Source organism: Peromyscus californicus, unplaced genomic scaffold, assembly GCF_007827085.1.
Source record: "Peromyscus californicus insignis strain IS unplaced genomic scaffold, ASM782708v3 Scaffold_1__1_contigs__length_55948999, whole genome shotgun sequence".
Classification (NCBI taxonomy): Eukaryota; Metazoa; Chordata; class Mammalia; order Rodentia; family Cricetidae; genus Peromyscus; species Peromyscus californicus.
Genome location: NW_026294492.1, coordinates 44,703,653 through 44,715,996, shown reverse-complemented (window position 1 = coordinate 44,715,996; position 12,344 = coordinate 44,703,653). Strand labels below are relative to the sequence as shown.

The 12,344-nt window shown below is 47.7% G+C and overlaps 1 protein-coding gene across 1 annotated transcript; it reads right to left on the bottom strand.

Moving 5' to 3' along the window:
• Positions 1 to 3,098: 3,098 nt before the first annotated feature.
• Positions 3,099 to 10,920, bottom strand: Angptl4 (angiopoietin like 4). Its single transcript, XM_052746615.1, has 7 exons — positions 10,424 to 10,920; positions 10,121 to 10,231; positions 9,877 to 9,994; positions 7,700 to 7,813; positions 6,513 to 6,608; positions 6,142 to 6,423; positions 3,099 to 5,084 (listed from the first exon to the last, which is right to left on the bottom strand). Exons 1-7 carry the CDS (start codon positions 10,754 to 10,756, stop codon positions 4,903 to 4,905), a joined length of 1,236 nt encoding a protein of 411 aa, XP_052602575.1. The 5' UTR covers positions 10,757 to 10,920; the 3' UTR covers positions 3,099 to 4,902.
• Positions 10,921 to 12,344: the final 1,424 nt, after the last annotated feature.

Below are 12,344 nucleotides of genomic sequence, written 5' to 3'. Positions count from 1 at the left end.
ATCTGATTTTTTTTTTTTTTTTTTTTTTTTTGGTTTTTCGAGACAGGGTTTCTCTGTGTAGCTTTGCGCCTTTCCTGGGACTCACTTGGTAGCCCAGGCTGGCCTCGAACTCACAGAGATCCGCCTGGCTCTGCTGGGATTAAAGGCGTGCGCCACCACCGCCCGGCCAATCTGATTTTTTTTAAAGTAAATTTACATAAAACAAGTCTAATACACAAATACTAAGCGTCAAATTGTAGAGACAAAGTATAGGTTGGATTATCCTTGACTTTCACTTTTGTCTCCCCCAATACCCCATGCTGTGTATTGAACCTAGGACATGCTAAATAAGTACACCATCCTGAACTATTTACCAGTCCTATATTTATGTTTTAAAAAATATTTCTTTTAGGAGTTGGAGAAATGGCTCAGCATTTAAGAGCCCTGGCTGCTCTTCTAGAGGACTTGGGTTCAATTCCCAGCACCCATGTGACAGCTCACAAATGTCTGTAACTCCAGTTCCAGGGGACTCAACCCCCTCACATAGGTATAACAACAATGCACAGAAAAAATCATTTTATTTTTAAATTGTTTTTATGCCTGTGTGTCTGTGTATGAGTATGTGCATATGAGTACCAGTGCTCTTGAATGACAACCTTGGGTCCCCTGGAGCTAGAGTTACAGACAATTTCAAGCTGCCTGACATGTGTGCTAGAAACCAAATGTTCCTCTGCAAGAGCAGTCTGCACTTTAAACAACTGAGCCATTTCTCTGGCTCCATGTGCATGCTTTCTCTAAATGGGTCAATACATATTGATATGTCTGAGAGTGAGCCACTTTACGTAGCTTAATTATTGACAGCAACACATTTTAATCTCAATAGTGTTCCAGTTTAGATCTCCAGTTAAACATCAACATGTTCCCATGGGAGATGCTTTGAAGAGCAGGTAGCTGAGGAATGGCAGAGATCTTTCTGTCCAGTAGAGTATGCCAGATGCCTGGCATAGGACTTGGCATGTTTATTTGCTCAAAAATAGGTCAAACAATAACAAAACCAAACTACCCAATCAGTAAAGTGGGTGAGGAAATGAGCAGGCAGTACTGAAAGGATGGAATATAAATGGCCAATAAACATGGTAAAATATCCAACCTCACTAGCCATCAGAGAAACGTAAATCAAAACTACATTGAGCCGGGCGGTGGTGGCGCACGCCTTTAATCCCAGCACTCGGGAGGCAGAGCCAGGCGGATCTCTGTGAGTTCAAGGCCAGCCTGGTCTCCAAAGCGAGTTCCAGGAAAGGCGCAAAGCTACACAGAGAAACCCTGTCTCGAAAAAAACCAAAAAAAAAAAAAAAAAACTACATTGAGAAGCTGGAGAGATGGCTCAGCTATTAAGAGCCTGTACTATTCTTTGACCCTAATTTGTTCCCACCACCCACATCAGGCAACTCAAAACCACTTGTAACTCCAGCTCTTAAATATTAAAACAAAACAAATCACAAATAAACCCTACATCTTACACCAATCAGAAAGGCAATCATTAAGAAAAACAAATAATTTGACCTGGTGTGGCAGTGTGTATGCCTTTAATTTTTCCACTTGAGAGGCAGAGGCAAGTGGGTCTCTGTGAGTTCAGCGTCAGCCAGGTCTATAAAGGGAGACCCTGTCTCAAAAGACAAAGACAAAAACCAAAACAAAACAAAAAAACAAATAACCTGATATACATAGTGAGTTCCAGACCAGCTAGGGCTAGGCAGTGGAACCTTGTTTCAAAAAACAAAAGACAAACAAACAACAACAACAACAACAAAAAACAACAGCAAAAAGCAAGCAAGTAAGTAATAATTAATCCTGGTGAAGGGAACCCATATACAGGGCTGGTAAGAATGCAAACTTGTCCAACCTGTATGGAAATCATCATGCAGATTTCTCAAAATACTAAAAATAGAGATCAAGAAATGGCTCTGAAATTGAAAGTGTTTGTTGTTCTTGTAGAGGACCCATGTTTGATTCACAGCACCCATGTTGGGCAGCTCTTTAACCTGGTAAGCCATCTCGCTAGACCCAAATGTGTTTTAACAATATGGAACAATGCTTTAGGTATGACCAAAAATGTCAAGAATTTATCAAAATCCTTGTGTTAGTATTTATGTTACCAATATGCTATCCTATATGGCAGCCACTGGCCAGTGGCTCATGTGTATTAAGTCTGTGTGGCACAGCTGGTACAAATTGAGAAGTGCCACAAGCAGGTAATACACACAAGATTTGAATGATTTAGAAGAAATTAAAGAACAGTATAAGCTGGAATAGTGGGTCTACCTGGTCACTGAAGCAGTCAGAATCAAGGCAGGCCTCAGCTACATACTGAGTTAGAGGCCAGCTTAAGCTACAGGAGACCCTATTTCAAAATGCAAAAACTCTTAAAATATTGATTGTATGTTGAAATAGTAATATTTGGATATAATGGATTCAATAAAAAAAGTGTGTGTGTGTGTGTGTGTGTGTGTGTGTGTGTGTGTGTGTGTGTGTGTGTGTTGCTAGGGAATCAGACTCATGGCCTCATACTCATGAGGAATACACTGTATCACTGAACCACATGTTCAACTCCAAGTAAGAAATATTTTTGTGGCACAGGCAAGATGGCTCCACAGGTGAAGGAGGTTGCTGCCAAGTCTGAAGATTCCTGAGACATACATGAAGGACCAGTTCTTGCAAGTTGTCCTTTGAACTCCATATAGGCATTATAGCAGAAGTTTGCCCACTGAACTCTATATAGGCATCATGGCAGAAGCTTGTCCACACACATATAAATAAATGAATAAAAATGTGAAAAAAAACCAAGTTTTTGTTTTTCTGAGACAGGGTCTTACTGTGTAGCCTAAGTTGGGCTCAAATTCATGGCGATTCTGATTCCCCTGCCTCAGCTTCCCAAGTGCTGAAATTACGAGTGTGAGTTAGGACATCAGGTTTAGAGATTTCTAAAATTAACTTCATCTCTTTTTGCTTTTCTCTCTTCCTTTTCTTTTCTGTAGCCCAGTGTCTTAGTTAAGGTTTCTATTGCTGTGAAGGAACACCATGACCAAAAAGCAAGTTCGGGGGGGTGGGGGGGGTAGGGTGGGGGGGGAAGGGTTTATTTGGCTTACACTTCCATATTGCTTTTCATTCTTAAAGGAAGTCAGGACAGGAACTCAAACAGGACAGGATCCTGGAGGCAGGAATTGATGCAGAGGCCATGGAGGGGTGCTGCTTACTAGCTTGCTTCCATTGACTTGTTCAGCCTGCTTTCTTATAGAACCTAGAACTATCAGCCCAGGGATGGCACCATCCACCATGGGCTGGACCCTCGTGCATTGATCGTTAATTGAGAAAATGCCTTACAGCTGGGTCTCATGGAGGCATTTCCTCAGCTGAGGCTCCTTTCTCTCTGATGACTCTAGCTTGTGTCAAGTTGGCACACATAAACAGCCAGTACACCCAGGTTACCTCAAAGTTCTAATCCTCATGCCTCCACCTCCCAAAGACTGGCATTAGAGGTTACCTACCACTATGCCCTATTTATACAGAGATGCTGGGGATGGAACCCAGGACCTGTGCATGTCAAGTATGACCAATTGAGCTACATCTTCAGCATCCTCCCCTTTCGTGACAGTTTTATTGTATTGCTTAGCCTGACTTAGAACTTGGCAATACTCCTGTCTCCACTTCCTGGGTGCTGGGGATTTGTGTGTATCCCATGTGGTGCTCTCAGAAAGTGGTCTTAATTTTCTCTATTACCTGCTTCCTTAATGATTGAACTACATAAGTTTTATGATTTTTAATTTTAAAAAATTAAAAAAACTGCATTATTGTGGGTATGACATTTGTGTTCTAGCCCACGTGCCATGACATGGTCAAAGGACAACTTTGTGGAGTCCATTCTGTCCTTCCACCTTTATTTAAGTTTGGGGGCTTCAACTCGGTCATTAGGCTTAGGCAGCAAGTGTCTTGACCCACTAAGCCATCTCCCCAGCTCTGATTTTTTTTTAAATATTTTTTTTTTAATGTGTGTGCCTGAGTGTGTGCATGTATATCACATATGTGCAGGATCCTGTGGAGATCAGAAGAGGCACTGAATCTCTAGAACTAGAGTTACAGACAGTTTTTAGCTGCCATGTGGGTGCTGGGAACCAAAGCCAAGTCTTCTGCAAGAAAAGTGTTCTTAATCACTGAGCCATCTCCTCGGCTCCGTTTTGAGATTTTGAAATAAAAACGACACCCACATCATGAAATACTAAAAGAATGAAGCTGAAATCACTTGCCAGAGGTGGAAGAAACAATAAACCAGTCCTGTCCTTAAGAGATCTGGCAATACAGTCTCCACCCAAGGAACATGTTTATGCCAGCTTTGAAACTATTCAATTTTAAAAATCAAATGAAACAACAGAGAACAAAGTGTTCTGAGGTTGTATTTACTCCAAGAATGCTGTGAGCTGTGCCTTGTAACCACAGTTGGCACCCATTCATCTACAGCACCCACAACAGCACCATGAGTGTACACAGGGCTCCTGAGAACCCTGTCTCCCAGCCAGTCAATATGACTGAGTCTGCCACTAAGGGCCCAGCTAGTTGGACCCAAGTGGTCCCTCTGCATCCTCAACTTCTCTGGCAGGCAAGAAGTGAGACTCAATGCCCCTCAAGCCCATGCTTCTTGGGTCTGGGTCATTTGTTTTTGGTTGCTCTGACTGTTACAGACAATGCCTACAGACCCCCAACACGGAAAAGGGGTCCTCCAGTCTCTCCAATCATGGGCGTCCTCTCTGTCCACGAGACTCCAGATAGCCCCACTTGGAGCTCTTGTCACCAGCAGGGAGTGGCCATATCTTAGGGCCACAACCAAAGTCACTGTCTTCTTAGGCCTGGGACCAGGCTCCAATGAGGAGGCTAGGAGGCTGCTGTAGCCTCCATGGGCTGGATCAGTAGGGTGGTAGCCTGAAGTGGGTAGTAGCGGCCCTTCCATGTTTTCCAGAAGATTCCCTTTTTACGCTGCTGCCGTTGCTGTGGGATGGAGTGGAAGTACTGTCCATTGAGATTGGAGTGGCTGCAGGTGCCAAACCACCAGCCACCTACAGGGTTAGAGAACAGAAGACGTGGTCAAGGTCTTGTGTTTTCATACTGAGAGAGGAGGACATAGTTGGAGACAAGATGAACTTTGGATTTTACACCTTTAGAATTTATTACATTTATTTATTCTGTGTGCATGTGAATATGTGTGTGGGTGTGCATGTGCCACAGTGGTGTAAAGGTCAGAGAACAACCTGTGGGAGTTGGTTCTATCCTTCTACTATGTAGGTCTTAGAGATCAAACTTAAGTCATCAGGTTTGGAGGCAAACACTGTGTGCCATCATACCTGGTTTATATGGTGTATAACTATCCATCGGAGATGGAACCTGGGCCTTCATTCATGTTCAATATGCTCTCTACCAAGTGGGCTACACTATGGAGCAGGGATTGCTGGCACAACATTGTAATCATAACATTCAGGAGGCTCAGGCAGGATGATAGGAAGTTTGAGCCCTGCCTGCTGTACATAGTTTGATTCTGTCCTTACAAATGAAACACAAGGAGGGCTAGTGTTGTAGCTCAGTTGTTACAGTGCTTGCCTGACATGCATGAAATAGTGGGACTGATCTCCAGCACCACAGGAAGGAGCATTCTGGCACATGCCTGCTACCCCAGCACTCGGGAGGTAGAGGCTGACCTTTTAAGGTCATCTTTGGCTATATAACAAGTTCAAAGCCAGCCAGAGCTATATGAGACCCTGTGTCAAACAGACAATTAAAACAAAAACACCAGCGGCTGGGGTGTAGCTCTGGAAGAATATTTGGCTAACATGCATAAGACTCTATACCTCAGATTTCAAAAAGAACAAGACAAAGGTTTGTCTTGGCTTTGCCTAACACTAGCTAGCCCCCTGCAAGTGTTCTCATTGAATTTTCAAAATAACCCTATAAAGTGGGCACTATGATTATGACTACTTTAAATACAGGAAAACTGAAAACAGGAGAGATTAATTCAATGACTGGACCAAGGGCACACAGCAGGCAAGGAGAAAAGGGGGCCAGGGCATGGATGTACTTTGGGTCTGAATGTAGGCTACAGTGGAAATAAAACCTGCTTACCAGAGAGGGTCTTGGCACAGTTGAGGTCCCCTCGGAGGTCATGGTCTTGGTCCCAGGTAGAGAAGGGTAAGGAAAGGCCATTGGGGGAGACGTTGGTGGCGCCCAGCTCACTAGCTGTGGGCTCTGTGAGCTGCAAGCTGTAAGCTGTATCCTCACCCCCCAGGTGGATGGGAAACTGGAGCAATTTGGCATTGCCATCCCAGTCCTGCAGCTGCACAGCCATCTGGCTGCCTCGGTCCCCTGTGATGCTGTGCATCTTCTCCAGGCCCAGCCAGAATTCACCTGCATCAAGAGAAGTTATCTCATAAGGAGGGTCCAGCTTTTCTGCCCCTTCCTCCTTCCTTACCTCTGGCTTCCTAAGAAACACTGACCTTGGGGATCTCCGAAGCCATCCTTGTAGGCTTCCCAGGGCTGATTGAAGTCCACAGAGCCGTTTAGGCGTCTCTGAACCACTGTCCAGCCTCCATCTGGCCAGGAAGACAAAAACGTCACCAGAAGTCCCTCCTCACAGGGAAACTGACAGTCCTACTTAGTTCCCAAGCCTGATGCCATGCTTCCATACAACCCCTGGAAAAGCAACACACTCATCACTTCTCTCTCAGAGGGTGGGATCAGGAGAGACTTCTGTCCCAAGAACTTGCAGGAACCAGCTGCAGCTGTATTTTGTTAATTTTTGAAATGGTCTCTATCTTAGACTGACCTAGATCATGCTTTTGTAGCCAAGGATGACCTATATACAGCCCAAGCTGTTCTTGAACTCACTATATAACCATGAATGACCTGAAAATCTGACTCTCCTGCTTCCACCTCCCGAGTGTTGGGATGGCAGACTTTCACTACCGCACCCAGTTTATGCAGTGTTGGAGATGGAACCCAGGGCTTCAAACATTCTAGGGAAGCACTTTACCAGTTGAGCTATAGTCCCAGCCCATGTTTATTAAATGGAGACAAGGCTGTCCTCGAACTTTCAACAATACTCCTGCCTCAACCTCCCAAGTATTGGAATTATAAATACAGGCACACATCACCATATCCAGCTGTGGTTCTGAGGAATGAATTTAGGGTCTTATACATCCTAGGCAAGCACTCTCCCATTGAGCTATGCCCCCAGCTCATTTATATTTCATGATTTTGTGACAGAGTTACACTTAGTCACTGGGCTAGTATTGAGCTCACTCTGTAGACCACTAGACCTGGATGGCTGCAGGTCTTAACCACAGAAAACCCATCACTGAGCCTGAGATGCATGTCAATAGGGAAAAAGTCTACATTTTAGGGTGGAAATATATATATATATATATATGTGTGTGTGTGTGTGTGTGTGTATGTATATATGTATATGTATATCTCCTAAAATATAGACTAGAGGCTACATCCTATAGGCTGCATATAGGGTGTGTGTGTGTGTGTGTGTGTGTGTGTGTGTGTGTGTGTGTGCTGTGGAAGGGCCTTTTCCAGGCTAGGCAAGTACTTTATCATTGAGTTACACATGGCTGGATGTTATGACACAAAGGCTGTGCATGGCAAATAGGCTCCTTGATGGGCCAGCACATCCTACCTGAAGTCATCTCACAATTGACCAAAAACGGCAGGGATCCCTGAGGCTGGATCTGGAAAAGTCCACTATGCCGCTCCCCTTCTTGGAAGAGTTCCTGGCAGTCCCGGGGAGGTCCTGAAAGTAGACAAAGGGAGAGACTGAAGCAGGAGAGAAGCCCCCAGAGATTTCAGGAGACAGATATGCATGAGGGCTGGGTGGTAGGGGATGAGCCCCAGGGCCATCTGCCTAAACTTGTTCCTGGCTCCTTGTTGCATTCTCCAGTGTAGTCTATAAGGAATACTGAGGACCAGCCATTTGGCCAATCCTCCCTCTTCCCACACTGCTTGTCCATCCTCTCTGGTCATAAAGCCTTTCTTCCTTGTATCAAACTTTCCTCCCACAGGGATTTGGCACATGGTCCTGATGCCAGGGATTCCCTTTTCCCATTCCTTTCTCTGGACCTGAGCTTCTAAAAGGATGCCTTTTCACTCTCTGAAACCCACTTAGACTCCCCAGAGTGAACACAGAAGTCTTCCCACAGGGGAGAATTCATCTGGTGGAGTGTCATTACTCTTCACATTGAGTGGGGGCTTCTCAAGGCCAGGGACATGGAGGAGCTCTGTCCACAATAGGAACCTGAATGCATCTAAAGCCTTGTCCACTGCTGGTGTTTCAATAAAGACTTAAAACAGTTGATGGGATGTATCTGGGGTAAGGCAAGAGAAGAGCTGACTGAGCGAAAGGGTACTCTGGTTTAGTTAGTAGGGGATGCTGACAGTGCCTAAATGGGACAGGGGGAGACTGAGGCTGGGGGTTGGGGTGGGATATGGCTGTCTCTGCTACCAGAAGAAGGGGGACAGAATGAAGAGAGAAGGAAAATAGAGGAGGAGAGAAGGAACTTGGCCTTCACAAGGCCTCTAAACTCAGGAAGAACAACCCCCAGGCCAGCCAGGAAAAGTAGGAGAAAGGTCACTGGGGGGAAGGGCATGCAGGAACTTTCTGCCAGCCAGCCCAGTTCACACTGCTAGGAGTGGGGGCAGGCTCAGAAAGATGGAAAGGACACTTTCCAATCCCTTGGGCAGCTCCCTTTCCCCTACTTTCCTCTCATCCAATCAGGACAGGCACACTGCCAAGCCACGCATGTGGTCTCCATTAGGACCAGCTGTTTGTCTCTCCCGGCTCTGAACTTTCCCCTACTTGGCTAGGCTGAGTCTAGGAGTCCCAAACCCACAAAACCACTCCTTCTGCCCTTCTCTTCTGCCACATCACCTAGCCAGAACCTGTGTCTGTCGATCCCGGAAAGCTCCCCCATGACCCTCACCATGCCCAAGTACATACCTGGGTAAAAGCCAGGGAAGGAAACAAGTCTAAAGGCTAGAAGCCAGCAACTACCCCTAGGGTGTGAAGGGGGATATCCAAACTTTCACCCAGTTGGCTGTGGACAGCCACAGATGTCAAGCAGGGTGAGAGAATGGCTGAGAACTCAGGGTTGGACCTGGGAACCTCTCGCTGTCTCTGTCACACATGTGCGCGCTCCCCCCGCCCCCCCCCCCCACTGCAATTTGAAACTAAGTATTGGACATGCACAATATAGGACCTAGAAATTGTGATTGCAAAAACTGTGGGGTCTGTGTATACATGATTGGATGGGGGCTTTGAGGACAGAAGAGGCACAAAGGATTTGTAAGATGTAAGAATATGTGTCGCTTCTGGGAGCTGGAGTAGGAGGTGTCCTTACCCTGCTGCTCCCTTTTATATCTATGCCAAGAGACCTTGGCAGGTTCCAAACCTCGAAACACAACACAACACACACACACACACACACACACACACACACACACACACACACACACACCTGGGCCCCTCAGGATGACATACCTGAGCTACATCACTATCTCCCAGCACCCCTGAAACTTCAGCTCCTTATTGTCTGTCTCCCTTTGTTCTGGTTAGTGGCTAATAAGATTTTGGGGAGAGTCTTGCTGGGGAAGAAGGGTGGGGTGGCCTGGCCAACCAAGATCAGAAGTGGGGAGGGTGGTACATCTAAAAGCCCTTGACTACAGCCTAACGAGCCCACAGGCACCCAAGTTCAAAGTTTCTTTCTTATTAAGATGGACTTGGCAAGAGGGGTAAGGATGGGAATGGCAGGTGGAGGGGTTGGGAGTTGCCGGATGACATCCAACACCAGAGACACTCACTGTGCAAGTGGGTGGCATTGGGAGTCAGGCCGATGAGGTTGACCATCTTGGGAAGCCTCTTTCCCCTTGAAGTCTTGGCCACTGCGTTGTCTAGGTGTGTGGGGGCCAGGAGGCCAATCTGAGACAGGATAAGAAAAGGGTGGTCGGGTCTCTTGGCTCATGCTAAAGCAGCTGTTAGTCACATTCCACCACTGGTCCCTCGTTTTGTCTCTTTCCGACTTGGGCCAAGCCCTGGGGTGAGTACCTGGCTCTGAAGGTTTTGTATTCTCAGATTCTGCTTGGCTAGGTGTTTCTGCTGCTGGGCCACCTTCTGGAACAGTTGCTGGATCTTGCTGTTCTGAGCCTTGAGCTGTGTCTGGAGACATGTAAGTCGGTGAAGACCTGGCTTTATGTCTGCAACCTCCCCTTACTCTCCCTTCCATCTTTTCACACGTTGGTTCTTTCAGGCCCCTCCCCGCCCGATTCCTGTGCACGCGAATGCGCTGTTTGTAGGGGAGACCCAAAAGGAATCTAAGGAGCCAGCCCCCTCCCTAGTGGGTGCGCCTACCTGCAAACTCTGCAGAGTCTCAGGAGCCGCCTCGCTGTCAGGGACTCTGCTCTCAGGGTCTTTGGAAAGTGCGTCTTTCCCCTGGGGTCCCTGACAAGCATTACCGCACGCAGCCATGCGGCGTTCCAGTGCTCCTAGCTGCCCACGGGTGCGCTCCACGTGTTCGCGCAACCCGTGGCCGAGCTGCAGCAGCCCGTGAGCCAGCAAGTTCATCTCGTCCCAGGACGCGAAGCGCGGCGGCTCGGGCTGTGCAGGGCGGCCCTGCACGCTCAGCAGCCCCGCAGTAGCTGCGCAGAGCACCAAGGCTGCACTTACAGTCGGAGCGCTGCGCATGATTCTCGGGGAGGGGGTGGCCTTGGGTTCGGCGACACTAGGACTCCGGAAGACAGGGGTTCGAGACCCAGTAGCTGGAGTTCTGGGGAAGCCGACTTAGGCTTAGACTTGCTCCGTTGCAGAAGTTCTGGAGCTCCCTGTCGATCAGCTTTTCCCGGTTGCACCCAACGCCCCATTTTATAAAGCTGTGTGGGAGTGGGAGGGAGAGCCTCGGAGGCGGGGCCCGGGGAGTGCCGAGGGCGGGGCAAGCGGACAAGTGTTGGGGTGCTGGGAGCCATAGGCCTGGTAGTTACGAGGTGTGTGCGTGTCGGGGTGAAGAATCCTTGGGGATGCCTGCTTGACCTTCCCCCTCGACCCCGTGAGCGACGTGACTGTCCCTGAACTGCATGGTTCACTCTTAAGTCCGGAAATTCCAAGCCCTAGCCCCGCATCCCGCTCCCCGCCTGTTTCAATGGATGAAAGGGTATATAAGTCAATCAGGACGTAGATGCCTTCTTGACTGACCCCTTCCCAAGTCAGAAGCGGAGTAGGGCAGAGTTATGTAGCAGAAAGGTTTCTCCCTGGTCGGGTGAATTCAGATGGCAAGTGGGGGGAGTTACCGAACCTTGCCCCCGCCGCTTGGAGGCTTCCTGAGATCTACAATCTCCAGACGAGGCTGGAACCCCTGCCCCCGACTCTCTCTTCCACCAGAGACCTCTCTGTGCTCCAACTCTCTTACCGGCTGGCTCAAGGATTCGTCGTTGCAGACGTCTTTGTGAGGGTCACTAACGCCCTTGTTCAATTAGTTGTCTCTTCCTGGCCAAATTGTCAGTGCTGTTATTGCTGGGATTTCTACCTACATCGTACAGATTACAACTCTAGGCCTTCTGCAGTTGCCTGCCCTCCACCAACAGGGGTCCTGGAATTTACTGCATTAAAGCAGGAACCGTGCCTGAGGCGAGGCCTGTCATCCCAGCTCTGGGACATGGAGCAGAAGGGTGTGCAATTCATCTTAAACTACACATTGAGTTTGAAGTCAGTCTGGGCTACTCTGAACCAGGTCTCCAAACAACAACAGTATCAACAAAATCTGTGGCACTCATCTGTAATCCCAGCACTCAGGAGACAGAGTCAGAAAAATAGTGTAAGCTAGGAGCTAGCCTGTTTAGTAAGTTCCAGACTAGTCAAGGTTGAAACAGCAAGATCTTGTTTCTAAAAACAAAACAAACTGGGCGGTGGTGGTGGTGGCGGCGGCGGCGGCGGCGGCTGCTGCGGCAGGGGCACACGCCTTTAATCCCAGTACTCAGGAGGCAGAGGACAGGCACCAAAACTACACAGAGAAACCCTGTCTCAAAAAACCAAAACAAAACAAAAAACAGTTCACAGTGGTGTATACTTTTAATCCCAGCACCCCAGAAGCAGAAGCAGTTGGAGGGAGCTCTGTGAGTTTGAAGCCAGCTTGGTCTACACAGTGAAGTACCAGGCCAGCAAGGAGGACCTTGTCACAGAACAACAACAACAACATTAAAAAAAAAAAAAAAACCCAAAAAGCAAAGAGGAGCCAGAGAGCTGCCTTAGCAATTAAGACCACGTCTGGCTCTTGCAGAGG

Bases quoted from the DNA above. Each gene is read 5' to 3' on its own strand.
- Angptl4 (XM_052746615.1), bottom strand. From the start codon at position 10,756: ATGCGCAGCGCTCCGACTGTAAGTGCAGCCTTGGTGCTCTGCGCAGCT. The intron at 10,232-10,423 runs GTAGGCGCACCC...ACATGTCTCCAG, and splicing joins AGACTCTGCAGAGTTTGCAG to ACACAGCTCAAGGCTCAGAA. The intron at 5,085-6,141 runs GTAAGCAGGTTT...CTAACCCTGTAG, and splicing joins CTGTGCCAAGACCCTCTCTG to GTGGCTGGTGGTTTGGCACC.